Source organism: Pseudogymnoascus destructans, assembly GCF_001641265.1.
Source record: "Pseudogymnoascus destructans isolate 20631-21 unplaced genomic scaffold scaffold_12, whole genome shotgun sequence".
NCBI classification, from domain to species: domain Eukaryota; kingdom Fungi; phylum Ascomycota; class Leotiomycetes; order Thelebolales; family Thelebolaceae; genus Pseudogymnoascus; species Pseudogymnoascus destructans.
In genome coordinates this window covers 242,258-260,897 of record NW_020167531.1, presented here as the reverse complement: position 1 = coordinate 260,897, position 18,640 = coordinate 242,258, and the positions used below count along the sequence as shown (strand labels likewise).

At 50.1% G+C, this 18,640-nt stretch overlaps 6 protein-coding genes across 6 annotated transcripts; 4 read left to right on the top strand and 2 right to left on the bottom strand.

Annotated features, from left to right (window-relative positions):
• Positions 1–444: 444 nt before the first annotated feature.
• On the bottom strand, positions 445–1,558 carry VC83_06392 (uncharacterized protein; the record flags this gene model as incomplete). The annotated part of the gene is made up of 5 exons (XM_024469993.1): positions 445–547; positions 759–898; positions 950–1,047; positions 1,140–1,270; positions 1,320–1,558. 5 exons carry the CDS (start codon positions 1,556–1,558, stop codon positions 445–447), a joined length of 711 nt encoding a protein of 236 aa, XP_024323582.1.
• Positions 1,559–4,476: 2,918 nt separating this feature from the next.
• On the top strand, positions 4,477–8,036 carry VC83_06391 (uncharacterized protein; the record flags this gene model as incomplete). The annotated part of the gene is made up of 2 exons (XM_024469992.1): positions 4,477–7,291; positions 7,612–8,036. Exons 1-2 carry the CDS (start codon positions 4,537–4,539, stop codon positions 8,034–8,036), a joined length of 3,180 nt encoding a protein of 1,059 aa, XP_024323583.1. The 5' UTR covers positions 4,477–4,536.
• Positions 7,589–8,776, bottom strand: VC83_06390 (uncharacterized protein). Its single transcript, XM_024469991.1, has 2 exons — positions 8,560–8,776; positions 7,589–8,443 (listed from the first exon to the last, which is right to left on the bottom strand). The coding sequence occupies exon 2, from the start codon at positions 8,315–8,317 to the stop codon at positions 8,135–8,137; it is 183 nt and encodes a 60-aa protein (XP_024323584.1). The 5' UTR covers positions 8,318–8,443; positions 8,560–8,776; the 3' UTR covers positions 7,589–8,134.
• An 809-nt stretch (positions 8,777–9,585) lies between these two features.
• Positions 9,586–11,395, top strand: GLN1 (glutamate--ammonia ligase). The gene is made up of 5 exons (XM_024469990.1): positions 9,586–9,846; positions 9,941–9,976; positions 10,109–10,201; positions 10,268–10,784; positions 10,837–11,395. The coding sequence occupies exons 1-5, from the start codon at positions 9,844–9,846 to the stop codon at positions 11,286–11,288; spliced, it is 1,101 nt and encodes a 366-aa protein (XP_024323479.1). The 5' UTR covers positions 9,586–9,843; the 3' UTR covers positions 11,289–11,395.
• Positions 11,396–11,566: 171 nt separating this feature from the next.
• VC83_06388 (uncharacterized protein) lies at positions 11,567–13,898 on the top strand (the record flags this gene model as incomplete). Its single annotated transcript, XM_024469989.1, has 1 exon — positions 11,567–13,898. Exon 1 carries the CDS (start codon positions 11,709–11,711, stop codon positions 13,896–13,898), a length of 2,190 nt encoding a protein of 729 aa, XP_024323478.1. The 5' UTR covers positions 11,567–11,708.
• Positions 13,899–14,654: 756 nt separating this feature from the next.
• Positions 14,655–15,192, top strand: VC83_06387 (uncharacterized protein; the record flags this gene model as incomplete). The annotated part of the gene is made up of 3 exons (XM_024469988.1): positions 14,655–14,914; positions 14,966–15,132; positions 15,179–15,192. The coding sequence occupies 3 exons, from the start codon at positions 14,655–14,657 to the stop codon at positions 15,190–15,192; spliced, it is 441 nt and encodes a 146-aa protein (XP_024323473.1).
• Between the last annotated feature and the right edge of the window lie 3,448 nt (positions 15,193–18,640).

Genomic DNA, 18,640 nt, shown 5'->3' with positions numbered 1-18,640 from the left:
CAGTGATGGAAAGGATCTGAGTCGGGCAGGTTACGGTCACATGATAAGAGTTAAGGCAGGTTAGCTGAGTCAGACCCGTTTCGGGTACTTAAGGAGATTGACCCAACGGGGGTTCCTCTCTTCATCTTTTTTGTATCCTTCGTAGTAGACCTATAGGATAGCATCCGTTTAGCCTCTGACTCGCACTCTCATATGCTATTACTGTGAGCTGGGTGCCCTGTGTCCTTACAGACTTAATTTAATGAGGATAGTCGTTGAGAAGACGGAAAAGAGTCTGAGAATACTGTCAGAATCAAACAACTCTGAGTATTGAGATGGCATTTGGCAAATTGCTCGATTATCAGAAGGTTACCAGAAGTCTGGCTACGATGAAGTACTTAAATACCTGGTTTTCCAACGCGAAAGGTACTCCAGCGCTATAACTTTAGCAACTCAAGTTCTCCTCTACTCTAGCTCCAGGAACAACATATCCTGTGCAGCTGATACCTTAGCCCACTTTTCCTTATCAAACTTCTTAGAGTAGACAAGTAAGAACGCCTCTTTGAAGCTAGAACTATGAGTGGATATTTGCAACCATCCATTGTCGACAAAATTGTAAGACTTTGGGTACCACTGCACAGGTCCTGGTAATTAGGCCCACTTTCCAAACTGCCTGCTCGTACAAACAGAAATATTTATGTGGTGGGATAACCTCATGAAAAGTGCTATAATAAACAATTAGTATTGCCAGAAGATTGCTAGGATGATCAGAGACGTACCCTTCCTCTACATCAACCCACGGCATATACTCAAAGAGACGCTCAGGCTTCTTTCTCAGCTTTCCAGCCTTTCTCGTATATGAGTGGATACAGCTATCCCAGAAATGTTGCCACTTGCGGAAATTGGACTCTTCATGGGCCTATCAACTATTAGTATCACCAGAAGATTACCAGATTATGAGGTAGCATACATCAATGTGCGCTTGAGTTAAGAGAGCCTGGGTGCTAGTGATCTCTTCATCGGAAAGCTCATCCGGTAGAACAGCCTCGTCATTTAAAATATCTCGCGCTGTAACATAAGCTCCAACTCCAAATCGTCTTCAACCTCAGTATCCTCCCATTCGCTGTTATGATTGTCATCGATTGGAATACTTGAGATACCCTCAAATGCAGCAAGCTCAGACAGAAGTTGTTTGGGCGGAGTAGATGGTGGGGCTTGTGGAGAAGAAGAGGCGCTAATATTCTTGACTTTCTGATTCGCAATGCAAGATGCATGGGTACCCTTCTCAGTCCTGTTTATAGTTAGATTGAGGCTACCAGAGATTACCAGTAGGAACTTACCGAACACGAATACGCTCAACCTTCAATTCATTCTGTAGACATGTCTTGTCTTCAGTAGAGGCAGCGATATACTTTGCAGACTTATATAACTTCTTTAAGTAGTAGCTCAGATCAGCATGGTCAGCCTTGAGTGCTAAGTGAACAGCCTTCTCATATTCAGTAAGGTTGGAGACGCGGTGGTGAGCTTTGATAGTATTCACATTAGTGGAGAGTTCTTCAGGTGCCTTGCGTTTCGCCATACTAAACACGTGATTAGCAGAAGATCGCCAGAAGTTCTGGCTATAGAATCAAGATAATAAACTTACTTGAAGTCCTAGTGAAGAGGTGAAGGCGCAAAAGGGAAGAAGAATGTGTAGATTGGAGGGAGTAACCAAGGAAGGTGGTTCTAAGGTCGTGGTTATTTTAAAGTTGCAAATAAAAATATTCGTGAAGGAATATTCACCTACAAAGAATTATTGTTCCAAAAGCAACACCACAACATGCACCTTCATATAAAACACATACCTTTCAACCTCTACCTCTTTTCTATACTCTTCTTCTGCAATATTCTTCCTACAAACTCACTGTAAGTACACATATCTTTTGATCTACTTCTTTGTCTTGTGTTTACTTCACTAACTCACCTTGATATTAGCAAATGGCTCGTACCAAGCAAACTGCTAGGAGATCAACTAGTGGCACAGCACCAAGGATGCCACTTGGATTACGAGCTGGCTCTGGGCTTGGTGGAAAGGGAAAGGAAAAGGCCGTGGGCACAGCAAGAAAAGCTCCAGTTCGCTCATCTCAAGCTAGCAACAATCATGCTCAGAAGGCCACGCGCCGCGCAAAGTCTGGTAAGAGGATTACCAGAGGATTACCAGAGGATTACCAGAGGATTACCAGAACTCTCTAATAAACATATAGGCACCAAGGCTCTCCGCGATATCAGAAGACAGCAACTCAATACTAGCCTAATTATCCCAAAGCTCCCATTCCAACGTCTTGTTAGGGAAATTGCAGAAGACTTCAAGTCCAATCTTCGCTTCCAGCAATCTGCTATCCTAGCTCTTCAGGAAGCTGCTGAATGCTTCCTCATTCGAGAATTTGAGAGTATGATGTTTAAACATAGTGATAGGGACATACTAACAGTTATAGTGATAAACCTTCTCGCTATTTATGCGAAGAGAGTGACAATTCAGGCAAAGGATATGATATTGGTTCGGCGTTTGCGGGATATGATGTTTTAATCATGGAGCTGTGGGCTTAATCGATGGAAATGTGTCTCACCCAGGAATTGAGTTCTGGCAACCTTCTGGTAACCTGGTACCTAAAGGCCAAAGGTTATAGTGTGGAATAGGACATCAACAATATGGGAATGGAGTTATGGAGTTATGGAGTTATGGCGTCTTGATCAATGAAGTCGCGCCCCGTTTTTAACATAAGTAATGGCTAATCAAACACGTGATATAACTGAGTTGCCAAGACCCATACTAGGTACTCAGCAAGTGAGTAATCCTCATTCAACAATACTCGGGACATGAGTGAGTAACTCAGCTGGGTGAGTAAAAATTCTACTACTCGACTCGTGAGTACCCAGTGCGCAGCCTAGCCATGTGGAGATGACTACCCACAGGCACCATGTATGGCCTGTAAAACGCCTACTTCACCTCTACGCTGTTCAAAGCAGTTCCCAAAGTCGTTTACAGCCTCTACTATCATTAATGACGAGGGTTACCCTAAATATAGGCACTGGGATGACGGGCGGACGTTTACAGTTCCACGGCTAGGTTTGCGGACTTAGAACGTCGTCCGTAACAACGTTAGGTGGTTCTATACAACCCCTTTCTGCTTTAGAAATATTGCTGCTATATGAACGTCGAAGTATGCAGTACTGTACAGGCTGTGAAGTATATTCACAAATATATCTATAAGGGCTCTAACTGGTCAACCCTTGTGGTAAAGTCTATAGATGAGATTGACCAGTATATCCAAGGGCGGTATATTAGGCCTACGGAGAAATAATGAATTAGTATCTAAAATTATGGGTTATTGTACATGGCGAATATCCGCCCGTAACGCATCTTGAGATACATTTAGAGAATTGCTAGACTGTATATTTCTAGGAGGAGCTTTCCTCACAGGAGCTTGCTGCGAGACTCCTATCTACAGACTCGACTTTAAGCGGCTTCTTCTGGTATAACGCTACATATACTAATGGGCAGGCCCTTCTATATTCAGAGTTCCCCTAGCGGTTCGTTTAGAATAAAGCTATGCGAAAATGGACGCCCCCAAGAGGGCCTTAGACCGGAATGTTGGTCGTATGTATCACTGCAGCCTGACTGCAGGTGAGAAGTTCTACTTACGGATACTTCTAACAGTTTCTCAGTCTAAATTCATTAAAAGCCGCATTAGAAACCATTAGAACAGCTCACCAACATCAGTTTTTCGTGCAATCAATTAGGGAAGAGTACACAGAATCTAATGCACTCGGTCGTCCTCGTTACAAGTGAGGTAGCAAAACTCCAAGATGCAAACCATACTTTAAGCAAGCGGAGAAGGGCTAAAATAGCCCGTGTCAGGCTTGGAGAATCACTTACTGTACAAGAGGGACAAGACATCCAAGGCCAAAAGGACGTTGAGCAGCAGGTAATGGAGGAAATGCGGGTGCGGGGTGGCCGGGCGAGGAGGGTTAAGACAAGAGAACGGCGCCGTAGGACATGTGGCAACAGTGGACATAATGCGCGCACGTGTATAGTAGATGTGATTCCGAGTAGTTCTAATTGATTTTCTTGCCCTAGCGTGCTGGCAGGCTCTTATACCTATGGGGTGCGAGTTTGTGATGCGCTCGGCCGGGTGATGCGCTCGCGTGTGAGATACGTTACATTATTTATCCATCTGCCACCCCATATACCGAACAAAAAAATAGTAAATGCTTCTAGTCTGTTGCTTTTATTTTAGAGGAGTCATAGGTAAGTCGTCATTCACCATGCGTGGTATGTTTATCTCACGAAACCATTCACTGACAACCCATTCATCCACGTCAAAGATGTCATATATCACCTCTCGTCTCGGTCCTGGGTCTTGGTGGCCTTGGTCCATTATCATATTTTCTACATCCTAACTTCGACTTTTTATATTGCCTTCAACATACCTATCATCGCAAGGTTTTGAAGATACCCATCAATTTAAAACACCTTTGCACACGCCACCTTGAAGACCTCATCCATTAAACAGCACAATGGATTCTCACAATCCTGCACCGTCACAGCCTCCAGTAGGAGGATATGAGACCGACTCCTCATCCGCAGCTCAACCCACAACCTCCGCCATCATCACCTTTCCCCTCTCTACCTCAACATCCACGCCTACCCCAGCAGCCGGCGCCCCAGCCGCAATCTCTCCACCCAGCCCTCCCACCACGCCCATCGCCACAATGCCGGGCTCAGCAAGCCCCCCATGGCCTCGCCCACCTACGCCAAGACCTCCGCTACCTCTCCCAGACCGAATATTTGGCTTGGACGGCGCGGACACGCCGCCGGGTACCCCTATCGCTGGCCCTAGTTTCCCTCAGCACCCGTTCTCTTCATACCCGGTTGCAAGCAACTACCCTGGGCTGCTCGCTATACAACCCGTTGATGACAGCGGCTCTCCGATCCCACTTCCGGAAATCTTTGGACCGCCAAAAGATGATTCTGGGGCACCACGCCCGGTTTTGTGTCTCCGTCCTGAAACTGGGGTGGGAGAATCACATGGCGATGTGGAAAGGAACGGTGTGATGGGATCGCTAGATGAGATTATGAACTCAAGTGGATTTGAGATAGGCAATCCAGCCGATGAGGATTTCTACGCAGACGGCGATGTTGGATCGGGGAGCGAAGCCAGATCCCTCAGTTCGCTATGGGCCAGCCGGGCCTATCTCGACCGCGGAAGCGAAGATTTGGGCGAGAGTGTACGGATTGGACCTCCTGACCATGAGCACCACAGCAATAACGACAACGGTGCAGTTGAGGAAAACAATAAGGGCAAACGCAAGGCATGCGATTGTGCGTACTGCGATCTCGACTCAGATCCCCACCATGACGGATATTTCAGCGATTCTGGGACAGCGACAGGAGATGAGGGGCCTCGACGAGCTGGGCCATTCGTGCCTTCGTTCCATAATTCGCAGGCGGCACCTATGAAGCGGGGGAGTTTTGTGTTCCGTAACAGCTACGAGGGCGAGAATAGGGATATTCATGGGAGGGGAGGTGATGGTGAGGATAAGGTAGTGCCCGTTGGTTGTGAAGTCAAGTTTCCCTTAGCGCCAGGGAGGAGCGAGAGTCAGCACAGCAGCGATGAGGTTGTGAGGTTTGTGCCTCCTGGGCCGGGGAGGGAGATCCATCGCTTGCCGGCCCCGCAGCCAGTATGTATTCGAAAGCCGCCTGCTAGAGATGTGTCCTATCGTGGCCGACGACGCTATAGGGTAGGCTCCCTGGAATTCATTCCTGATCCCTCGGTAATACAGCTTCTCACGCCACAGGGCACAGTCGGTGCACAGTTTAATGATGTGGCCGAAGTACAGGTGACGACTGAGATTGGGTTGCTGGGGGGAGGCTATGGAATGAGGGAGATCAGGAGCAACGGCGGGTGTGACGAGATCAGGCGCGGGTGGGGAGGCGTCAAGGGGTCTGTGATTGAGTTCAAAGGTGGTGATAAATGGGAGCTCAACTTGAAGGGGAAGGATGCCAAATTAAACAAGGCGGGTAAGATAGGAAGAGATTCACCGAGTGGTTTCTACGACGGCGACGACGAGGGCACGATAGGGGCTGCATCAGATGCTGAAGAAGCAGTAGCCCAGCTCAACGCCCAACCGGCTAACCAGGATTTTATTCTTGGGCCTGGTGAGACAAAACCGTATATTCTTGATGTGATCCACGATGATCCCAAAAAGGCTGTATCGAGATACATCGATGTCGCGGACTACAGCGTCGATTTGCGAGGCGCTGAGGAGGGGAATAGCTTTACGGTGCGGGTGAGGGATATTAGGGGTTCTCTAGTGATTATGTGGAAGAGGGTTGCTAGGGTGGAGGTTGTGCTTGTGGGAGGGGTGGTGATTGAGATCACTGCGGGTGATGGGAGAGGGAGTGAGGATGATGGTGGTAAGGTGGTTGCTGACAACATTGGCTTGAGAGGAGGTGCGGATAAGAACAAGGGGAATGGATCTGGTGAAGAAGAAAGGGCTCCGGCTCGGGGTCTCCACAGCGACGATGAACGCGAAGCAGACACGCCAACGAAAACAAGACAAGACAAGGGCAAAGGAAAAGTAGTTGAAGATGGCGATGCTACCCCTCGAAATCACTACCACTCCGACTCCGAAAGCCACGGCTCCATCCCACTATTCTACGAAACCCCAGCCGACTACGTCCAAACACTCGGCCCGCCCCACCGCATCGAGAACCCAGAACCCGACTACGTCCTCGGAAGCTGCCCCTGTCGGGACCGTCCCATTACCGATGCTGACACCAACGCGGATCCCCCGCAGTGTACCGGCATCCGCCCCGCGAGTCCAGAAGCCTCGACCCCAGAGCCTTGGAGTGGTGGCTACTTCAGCACTCGGTACCAGGCGTTTCTCTGTAATGGGCCACCAAATGCGCCGTATAGCCATTCGTGCACGGCACACTCAGAATCCCACGGTGGGTGGGTTGGTGAGGTGAGAGGAAGCTTGGAAGATAATCTTGTAAACCAAGCTTCAAGCTCCAAGGTGCCAGAAGATGCAGCTCCTCCCAACGGGGCGTCGTCAGCGCCGAAGCCTTTGGGTTCTCCCAGCGGGAATACACCGAAAAAGCAGCGTGGTGACGGCGACGGACAGCAGGTGAAGGATCATCCAGCTCCAGCCCGTGGGCTGGGTGAGCCACTTGAGCCTGCTATACCCGAGAGTTCTCGGAATGGCTCTCATGCACATTCCAATCAATGCGAAAATGTCGAGAATGACGGCAACAGCTCTGCAACCGTAGGTGAAGAAACTGCAAGAGAAAACACTGCAGAAAGAAACACCGCAGGAAGAAATACTGGGGGAAGAAATACTGGGGGAAGAAATATTACAGGAGAAATTACTGCAAGAAGAAATGCTACAAGAAGAGGACAGCGGCAAGCCTATACTGATAGGCTTGCTCACGGGTTTCATCCACTTCAAGGGCCTCATCATCTCCCTACATTCTACCCCCCCCATCCTCTCGCCTCACCCTTCCACTTTCCAGGACAACCTACCATCACCACGATTCAATTTTTCCCACCCCACGAATTCCCAAGCATCCATTACCAACACCCTCCCCAGCACCCCACCCCCAATTCACGCACTACAACACCCCCTTTATCCCGCCGCATCCTCAAAACTCATACCCCCACAGCGACCGCCAGGCAACCCACCAACCCATCTCCACCTTACCTGAAATCCCAGAGAGCAACTATTTCTACCCCGACGGCCGACCTGCAAGATTCCGCTTCCCGACACCACCTGACCAAGCAGCCGGACAGCAGGAATCCGGCAGCAGCCACGAACCTACGCCTCCAACTACCACGCAAAATCCGGCACGCGTCACGCAAGCGACGGCTTTACAGTCAGCTCATCTGGGCCCTTCATCTCGCAGATATCCTGCACACCTAGCCGACGAGGAGATTGTCAGGTTGGCGGGGATGTTTGAGTTGTTGCGCGACATGTATGTGGATCTGGTGCAGCGGTTGGATTCGAGAAGGTTGTAGGGTTATGATGAGATGTACCATTAGCTTTGGCGGATGTCATTAGCTTTGGCGGATGTGATGTGGTATATGGGTTATAGATAGGTTAGGCTTTGTATAATTCAAGCAGTGATTTTATAATACCCCTTTCTCACCTTCCGGCGTTCGAAAACCACCCATGCTCCAAAGCCAAAGCCTTCATCGCGGCCATCCGTCTCGCGGCCATCCGTCTCGCGGCCATCCGTCTCGCGGCCATCCGTCTCGCGGCCATCCGTCGCGCGGCGGGCTAGACGCAGATATAGCATTTGTAGCGAGGTCAATGGTAGAGCTCAGGCGACGATCCGAAGACTGCGGGGGGTGAGGTTGAGTTCTTTGATCAGGGATTTGTGGCTGTCAGATCGACGAAAGGGGTAGTGGGGGTGTCATTGGTTCTGATAAGTGATAAGTAGTAAGTGGGGGGTTCTGGGGGGAGCGACTCTGGGGAAGGAGGCTGGCTGACGAGTGACGAGGGACGAGGGAGTTGATGAGGCTACATAGATAGACGTACCTTCTAGCCTTAGCCTGGCGGGACTGCAGGTCGTTGAGATTACTATCGACTCATTCGGATTGGTTTGGGCTGGTATTGAGGTGCCAGGGGACACGGTCCTATTGGGCTGGAATGGGCCAGATTGAAGTGGATGCGGTGAGAGAAAGAGATGAAGAAAATCAAATCCGGCGAGGCAGCAAGATGTATTGGGCTGGAAGGTTCAAAAGAGGGTTTTTATATGTGTAAGGTAAGGTTATACGATATATATACGAGGAATCTACTCCGTAGCAAACTAGAATTCCCCGACAACGACTGCTCCAAGCAAACCGTGGAGTGTCACGTGATACACTTCTCTGATAGGGCAGAGGGTCCGGAGTCCGGAGTCCGTACCTTAGGTAGAGATTAGGTTAGTTGGGCGATTTAGTTTGTGGGGAGACCGTGATTGGCTCGATAAGCCCGTGGCGGCGGGGCGTTTTCTTTGTAGTGTAGTTTAGTGAAGTACTCTCATACGGAGTGCGATACGCCTCAGATACGCCTCAGATACACATTTTGTCTATTTGTCTCTATTTGTCTCTATTTGTCTCTATTTGTCTCTATTTGTCTCTATTTGTACCGTGTCTATTACTGTCCCAGACGAAACAGCAATTCCCTCTTCGCTAGGTACGTACCACGGTATTCCCGCCGTACCACTCCTGGTACCACTCCCCGTACCATGGCAAGTACACCACCACTACTCCTAGTACTACCAGTACACTGCCACTACACTCCCACTACACTCCCACTACACTCCCACTACACTCCCACTACACTCCCACTACACTCCCACTACACTCCCACTACACTCCCACTACACTCCCACTACACTCCCACTACACTCCCACTACACTCCCACTACACTCCCACTACACTCACCCAGTATTTCCCTCATCCCACCCACTATCCCACCCACTATCCCCATCCCACTATCCCCATCCCACTATCCCCATCCCACATCCCACATCCCACATCCCACATCCCACATCCCAACATCCCACTTCCCACTTCCCACTTAAAGATGATTCATTCCCTTCAATTCTTTCCTCTCTACCTGTCACCACCAATCCGATTTACTACCGAAATCTCCCCTCAGCTCCGACTCTTGCTCCTATCCTTGACTTCTATACTCTTAATACACTAAATCAACCTCTTTGTCGGCACAGTCGACACTCTTCAAGCCACCGGTTTGACTCCTCCAGCTTACACCCAAAGACTTTTTTGTCGCCCCCCACACACGCGTTTTCCGTTTCTTCACACACAACCGCAGTCATGGTGAGTTTGACCCGGCACGATAGACTCCCAATGCGCTCAGTGCACCCTCTATATTATCTCTCTTTTCAGGATTTTGACTGACCATGACTCCCAGGCGAACACATCATCAACGGTGTCATATACGGCAAATGTGAGTTTTACCTGCTTGTTGCGACCACGGCCTTCGCCCCGACCCCGCCCGACCACCGATTCCGCAACCCCACGAAATAGATAGGACATAAATATGAAATAAATATGGTTTACTGACAAACCGCCATTATAGTTGCTCAAGTACATGAGCCTCGACCAGAAGGGCACGGCGATGGCCGAGTACATCTGGATCGATTCTTTCGGTGGCGTGCGCTCGAAATCGAAGGTGAGTCGCTTCCCCCCATTTGCCCCACCCCCACCACCGAGACTTTTCCTAACGCATCACACACAGACAATCCTCAAGGTCCCCGACGACGGAAAGATCAATCTCGCCGACCTCCCAGAATGGAACTTTGACGGCTCGTCGACGGGTCAGGCCCCCGGTGGCGACTCCGACATCTACCTCCGCCCCGTCGCCATTTTCCCCGACCCAATGCGCGGCGACCCCAACATCCTCGTTCTGTGCGAGTGCTGGGACCCTGATGGAACCCCAAACAAGTACAACCACCGCCACGAGGCGGCGAAGCTGATGGAGACCCACAAGGCCCAGGAGCCGTGGTTCGGTCTTGAGCAGGAGTACACCCTCCTCGACATGTCGGATCGTCCTTACGGATGGCCCGTGAACGGCTACCCTGGACCCCAGGGCCCGTATTACTGTGGTGTCGGTACTGGCAAGGTCTTCTGCCGTGACATCGTCGAGGCGCATTACAAGGCCTGCCTCAATGCCGGCGTCAAGATCTCCGGCACCAACGCTGAGGTCATGCCCGCCCAGTGGGAGTTCCAGGTCGGCCCGTGCGACGGAATTGAGAGTAAGTCCTAACGTCCATCCATTGCATCATAATCAAAACTAACGAAACGCAGTGGGTGACCACCTCTGGATTGCCCGTTTCCTCCTGCACCGCATCGCGGAGGAGTTCGGCGCCAAGATCTCTTTCCACCCCAAGCCCATCCCCGGTGACTGGAACGGAGCCGGTCTTCACTCCAACTTCTCGTCCGCCGATATGCGCAAGCCCGGCGGCATGAAGTTCATCGAGGCCGCGATCAAGAAGCTCGAGCTTCGCCATAAGGAGCACATCGCCGTCTACGGCGAGGACAACACGCTGCGTCTGACGGGCCGTCACGAGACCGGCAGCATTGACACATTTTCGTATGGTGTTGCGGACCGTGGTGCGTCGGTCAGGATTCCCAGGGAATGCGGTAGCAAGGGTTTCGGATACTTCGAGGACAGGAGGCCCGCGAGTAACGCGGACCCGTATCAGATTACGGGTATAATGATGGAGACCATGTTTGGCGGTCTCGATTCGGAGGAGTAGAGAGATTTTGGTGTAGTAGAAATAGTTTGTCACTTGGGGGGTAAGGACAGACGTTAGATATCAAAGAGGGATCGTCATCGCAAGAGTTTTATAGCAAGAATACAATCAAATAAAAACACTACCTTTGGTAGCCGCACGAGTTGAGTGAGGGCGTGGGTGAACTATCAATATTGAATGAATATGCAAGTGCAATCATGATAAGAATCATCTGCTCGTCCAACCTGACTTTCTCAGTCCCTCTATTCACAACACCATCTCCGAATCCGCAACCATTACCACTCACCCTCAATTCAATCACTTCTCTACCCAACATCTCATATAGCCCGCCCTCTCCTCTCCCACTATACTTTATCTGGCAAATCTCTTACACACAACCCCCACGCCATCATTCAACCATCGACGCACACCACAACCCACAAGATGTCATACTACCCTGACTTCTGGTCATCCTTCGACTCCTGGTTCCCAGGCTTCAATTTCTCGGACTTCTTCGACTCCTCCTACCCCCCCTTCGTCACAGCAGGATATCCCTCTCCTTACCCCCCGTCTTATCCTCCATCCTACCCTCCGTCTTACCCTCCCTCCCAAACCCCCTCCTATCCCCCCTCCAACCCCCCACAAGGAGGCTACAACGATGGCTGGGACGGACCACCAGGCACTAGCGGTGGTAGTGGCGGAGGAGATAGAGGAGGCGACAGCATAGGAGACTACGGCGGCCTCCCCCCCTTCCAACAAGACCAACCCCAAGGCGACCAAAGCACCGGTCGCGGGAACTACATCCAATTCTACCCCGACCACGATCCCGACCTAATCAACACCTCCCAGCTCGACGGACTCCCCTTCCTCATCCGCCGCTCCTCTACTGGAAAGGGGAAAGATGTCCGGGGGAAACAGAAACTGGACATTTCGAAACTTCCTTGGTCTCGCAGAATCGAGGCTATGGCCCTGCATGCGAAGGCAGCCGGTGGGAAACGGACCACCGGCACCGCAAGAGGAAGGTGCACTAGGGCGCGTGGAGGGGGTGGTGCCGCGACTGCGAGACCGCCGCGGACGCCGGCACAGGAAGCTATTGCCAAAGCGGCGATGAACAGGGCCCCCATCCCCATGCGCTCCCCTTCTATGTCAAGTTTTGCGTCTAGCACTAAACCCGCTGCTCTTGGTACTGCAACACGCGTCCGCACCGGTGTTGCGGCACGTGGCTTCGACGCTGCCGCAGGGAGCAGCCACACCCTCGGCAGCAGTGCCCCATCCCGTGGATTCGACGCCGGAAGGGCAAGCAGGAGCGCAGCAGCCGACGCAGCAGCTCGCCGCGATGCAGCTACGAAGGGTGAGCAAGAGCGTAAAAAACGAGCTCTAAAGGAGGAAGAAGCGCGAAAGGCATGGGAGAAGAAGAATAAGAACCTTATTGCGAAGGAAAAGGCAGAGAGAGAGAAGAGAGAGAAGAGAGAGAAGGAGCGTGAGGAAAGAGAGCGGTTAGAGAGGGGAAGAGAGGCTAGGGAACGGAGGGCGAGGAGGGAGGACAAGGATAAAGCTGCGTTTGCTAGGGAGAAGGCGGCCGAGGCGGCAAGGAAGAGGGATGAGGGGAGTAAGGACGCGCAGCTACGGAGAGGGGAGCACTTAAGGAGGGATGAGGAGAGGAGGGAAAGGGAGAAGAGAGAACGTGATAGGGAGAGGAGGGAGAAGGCGATTAGGGAGAGGGAGGAGTTGGAGAGGGCAGCAGAGGAGAAGTTGGCTAGGGACAGGGAAGCAAGGGATAGGAGGGAGCGAGACGACAGGGTGAAGGCTGAGAAAGCTAGACGAGCGGCTGCGGAGGTGGCGAAGAAGAGAGATGAGGGTTCGAAGGGGAGGCAGGGGAAGGAGGGAGAGAGACAGAGAGAGGAGGCGGCAAGATGGGAGAGGGAGAAGGCTGATCGAGTTCGGGAAGCACGTCAAAGGGCTATAGAGGAGAAGGCTAGAATGGAGAGGGAGGGGGCGGAAAAGCTAGTGAAGGATAGGAAAGCGAGAGAAAGGAGGGAAAGCGAGGCGAGGGACAAAACTAGGGGCGTTAGGAGCGCGGCAGCTGAGGCGGCAGAGAGGAGAAGGGAGACGGAGAAGGTGCGGGAGGAAGAGGCGAAGGCGAAGAAGGATACTAAGATGAAGGCTAGCACAGCGAAATCTTCCGCAAAACCACCTGCTACTACACAGAAGCAACCTGCCAAACCAGCTCTTAAATCCGCACCTGCCTCTGCACCTTCCAAAACACCAAACGTCACTTTCGCCGAGTCTAAACCAGCTGCGAAACCAGCACCCGTCAAACCAACACCTCTAAAACAGCCCGAGCCTGAACCCGAACCCGTGCAACCCCTCAATCCTCGCGAAGCAGTCGCAGCAGCAGCTCGTCGACGCGAAGAGGCAGCGCGAAAGCAACAAGCCGAGGAAGAAAGAGAGGCGGCTGCAAAAGCTGCAAAAGCCGCCAAAACAGCGAAACCCGCAGCAAAGCCTGCTCCAAAAACCACAGCTGCGGCGTCCAAACCCGCTCCCTCGAAATCTGCACCTGCGTCCAAACCAGCACCTCCGAAGCAAGAGCCTCGAAGGCGAAACCTGATAAACATCCGAACTCCGAGCCTTTAAACCCTCGTTCTGCGGCTGCGGCGGCTGCTGCAGCGAGGATGGAAGCTGCAGCGAAGCAGAAGCGCGAGGATGAATTAAGAGAGATTGAGGAGGGGACTGGAAAACCGACGTGGGATTTTGAGGGACTGGATGGGAAGGGTGGGGTGGCATATATTGCTGGTGGCGGCGAAGGAATACACTAGCCTACAGCGCTTCATGGAAGGCGCACAGATGCCACGACCGCAAGCATCACTCTTCTCCAAGATCCATGAGGAGAGGGGCCGCGGCTTTGGGGTTATAGTTGACGAGGCTCAATATATAAAACACGCTGGGAACCATGCTTGATAACAGGTGGTCGGATATTCACGGACTCGTACGAATGTTGCCAGGCCACCCCTTTAACAAGTTCGGTACTTTCACCAACACCTTTGGGGACCGGACTTGAAGGCCAACCCTAGTCCCGCCAAGGTCAGACGTCTGCAGAAGTTTCTGCTATACCTTGCAATCGACCCGATGATGTGTTGGCTCTACCTGGCGTCACCGTCGAAGATGTCCCATTTGAACTCGACGCCACGAATTGAGGCGTTCTGACTACTAGGCGCAGAAGTACCGCAAAGCTTTTAGTAAGGGCAAGGGCAAGAAGAGAAATGCAGACAAGACTGCACTGACTCTCGTGGTCCGTGCAATCAGGAGGCGACGCACCCTGATACTACCATCAAGATCAGACAGAGAGAAGCCGGAGAAGATAGCGAAAATGTCCCAGGGCTTCTTGGCTGGATGGTAGAGGACGAGGACGAAGACGAAGATACGTCTAACAACAGCAGCTCAGATGACAGCAGCAGCTCCGATGACGATGACGATGACGTCCCAGACGATGACGAGTATGATGTTAAGAAAGTTAAGCACCGAGAGGAGGTGCCGCGCATTCAGATAGTTGGATCAAGGTCGCAATGGTTGGAAGCAATCCGCAGAGACGGCACGGCAGGTGAGTCAGCTAGGATGAAGGCATTCTTAGAGGTATTTCGCGAAGCCCAACAGTAAGTCTCACTATCGATGGGCACGAAACACGAAACTAAAACTGTCCGTAGCCTTTATCCTGACCAGAGAGTTTCTGCTACCTCCGAGGAGACGAAGACCCTTGATATCGTCGCCCTTATTCTAAAGGATGAAGGGAAAATCTGTGTGCAATATGATGGCATACTTCCGCCCCGCGATAGGGCAGCAGCGCTAAAGACATTCCAGGATGGGGCTCCAGGTAAGACTACCCTTTGAAGACCTCGGATTGTGGCTAACATGGTTAGCTACCTTTGTCTGACTCATCACACCAGGCACGGGGCACCAGGTTTAATATCCCGGAGTCCTCTATTCTCATCCAGATGGAATGCCTATAGAACCTTAACCGTCGAGGGCAAACGCAGGTTGTGAAAGTTTACTGGCTTATATCTAACGCTGCGGTTGACGCGATAATTCTTGATAATCAGATTGGGAAGGACGGACAGAACCAGATTTTGATGGGTGAGGCATGCCGACACCGCAGACGTCCCAATCCTTTCCGTGTTTGAGACGAGGGAGCTAGATGAGGATGAGCTTCGGCCTTGAACCCTGGTCTTGCGGCGAGGAAGGCGTGAGCAGCGTCCTTGAGCAAGGCGACAGGCAAAGAGGTAGTAAGGGGCGAATTTCAGCCGTGGTCTCTACATGGAATCGAGGCTTCTAGGCAATCATGGCATATCAACGCTCCGGATGGGAAAGGTCGGATAGGGGTACAGTGAGCGTTTAAGAATGCTTAGGCGCCCTGCGTAGCCGGTTGAGTTTCTTACCGTCGTCATGTCTTGTCTGGCTGGTGCGAGGTGATCAACATGGACAGGCGTTGAGCAGCATATTTCGGGGGGGAGGATTACTTTGCTAGCGAACGCAGTGAGGAGCGGTGTTATGTGGGCGTTGGGGGGGGGGACGGGAGAGGCTAGATTTTGCGTTTCTCTTGGTTACTGCTCGCATCCATGCAATGGGGTTGTGAATGGGACATCACTACGAAACCAGTGTGCGGCACAGATACCTGATTACCTGTGGTGTTCAGGTAATTACCTGGGTAATTACCTACCTGGGCTCATTCTCAAAATACCTGAGTATCCCGGTATTTTCAGATACTTACCCAGATACATGCCAAGTATTGCCAAGTGTAGCCAAGCCGCACAAATGCTAACGTTGAAATACTCGTCTTCATGCTTGATATGGTGATAATTGCCGTGAAAATGAGTGACTCTCCGTTGTCAGACGTGCCGACGGACCTTGATGGCTATAATCCTCACGATGAGCCAGCCCTACCAGGGCTTTTTACCCCTTTTCAGCAATCAAATCCAATTCCTGTCCGTCTACACCCGCCTAGCCAAATGCTACCGCCAACGCAGTCGCTGCTGTTCACGAAGGAACTATATTCAAGAATACTACTTGAGAGCAACCCGCCAACTATCAAAGTATGCTGTATGCAGCCTAATTGCGGATACTCGCCCGCAGCTCAAACCCATGCTCAAGCTGCTGCTTCAACTGGCAATCTTTGGAAACACTATAGTCTTAAGCATAAAGGAATCTATGATGCTCTTAAACACAAGAATACAGCGCCTTCAAGTCAATCTAGCAGCACATCATCATTTTTTGAGCCTCAGAGACCAGCGACCCATGAATCAAGACCAACAAACAATCCAGCCAAATATAGAGAGTTAGTGCTATCGTTTATAGTATCTAATAACCTGTCTTTACGCATTATCGAAAGCTATTCATATCGTCAATTAGTACAGTTCTTAAGTCCATCTGTGTTATCACTTTCGTCAAGAACATTGCACCGAGAACTACAACGCCAATTCTCATATCACCGAGGCATACTACAGCTTGAACTCCATTCTCATATTATACATGGAGGCCGGATATCCATAACGACAGATGCATGGTCTGCACGGAACTATACAGAGTATGCTGCTGTTACCGCTCATTGGATTAATGATAAATGGCAGCAGAAATCAAAATTGCTTGATGTGATACATCTTCAAGAGCCTATTCATAGCGGTGAATACTTAGCTCAGCAATTAGCAGCTGTAACAGATAGTATAGCTATTACAGGCGCTATCTTTACATGCACCCGAGACAACGCATCATCAAATACTGTGATGCTCTCAGAATATGAGAAATTGGCTAGCAACGCCCAAACATCAACTCAACAACCTTGGACATTTACTGTCAAAGAAGGCGATGTCCGGTGTATTGCACATATCATAAATCTCGCAGTTCAAGCCGCTCTTACGAGTTTAAAAGCAGAACCAGATGTAGAGACAGAGACATACCGGTGTGAGCAAGGTGCAGCTCGGATTCCATTTAGTAGAGATAGTCATGTGGAAGTCATGAATGCTCTTGCAAAGCTACGAAGACATATCTATGTCTTTCGTAATCGACGAGCATGGAAGGATGCTTTACAACGACAAGTCAAAGCTATAGGTTTAAAACCACAGCAACTATCACTTGATATGCCAGTACGATGGAATTCAACACATCGTATGCTTGATACAGCATTAAAACTCCAAATACCAATCACAGCAGTATGCATAACACAACAGCTTGATATTAGTATGAAAGATATTGCATTAACTACAGGAGATTGGGCTGTTATTAAAGATCTTGAACGACTGTTCTTAATATTTCTCAAACCATCAAGACGGCTACAAAGTGATACATATCCGTCACTTAACTTTGCTATTCCACTTTATCTTAAAATGATAAATAAAGTTAAGAAGATGCAACAAGAAGTTGGCGAGCACTCAGCAATTGGTATTGCATGCACAGTAGCTTATCAAAAGCTTCACGCGTATTATACTCTTGCAACAAATCAGCAATGTAAGCACTCAGCTGTAGCTACAATTTGCGATCCACGGATGAACCATACAGTGTTTAAAAAGATATATCCAGATAGTACAGATCATGTACGAATCACACGGGCAAGAGCACAGTTTGAAGATGTTTGTAGAACATATAAGACACGGCAATATCATCTTGATACAGAGCGTATTGAACGTGAAACAGCTCTTGCAGATGCATTAGGAAATGCAAATACTAGAGTGCAAGAACCAGATTCTGATGAAGATTTATTTGCATCAGAGGGTATATCATTTGAAGAACCAGAATGGAAATGATGGATGCTTGAACCACGGCCTGGTGAGCATACTGATATTCTCAAATATTGGTCTGCAAAGCAATATCAATATCCAATAATTGCTCAAGTTGCTCGAGACCATCTTGCAATTCCTGCGACATCAGCACCATCAGAACGGGTATTTAGCAATGGTAGCGATATCATTACTAAGAAAAGGAATAGATTGTCGCCATCGACAATTAGATATCTGCTTTGCTTACGGAATTGGGGTTATTTACCAGATGCCGACAGCGACGGTGATGATGCAGATGATGAGGCAGAAGAATAGGAATAGGGGCTGTCTATTTTATTATTATATTTGTCACGAGTTTCACTTTTCTAGTTACATATTCTAGTTACATATCATTATCTATTTCAAATATCAAAAGCGTCATTTTTGTATACGGAATTGAGGCTCAACTACCTGCTAAAGTATCTGTAAATACCTACCTTACCTGAGCAAAGTCGCTCAGATACTTACCTTACCTGGCGAGGACCCAGATACTACCTGGGTAGTATCTGCCGAACACTGTACGAAACGAAGCTCTCGAATGAGGCTAGATTATTCTGCAGATGTAGCTATGGTTAT

Excerpts from the sequence above, each read along its gene's own strand:
- VC83_06390 (XM_024469991.1), bottom strand. The coding sequence starts at position 8,317 with ATGCTATATCTGCGTCTAGCCCGCCGCGCGACGGATGGCCGCGAGACG.
- GLN1 (XM_024469990.1), top strand. Across the intron at positions 9,977-10,108 it reads CGGTGTCATATACGGCAAAT|TTGCTCAAGTACATGAGCCT; the intron begins GTGAGTTTTACC and ends CCGCCATTATAG. Across the intron at positions 10,202-10,267 it reads GCGTGCGCTCGAAATCGAAG|ACAATCCTCAAGGTCCCCGA; the intron begins GTGAGTCGCTTC and ends CATCACACACAG.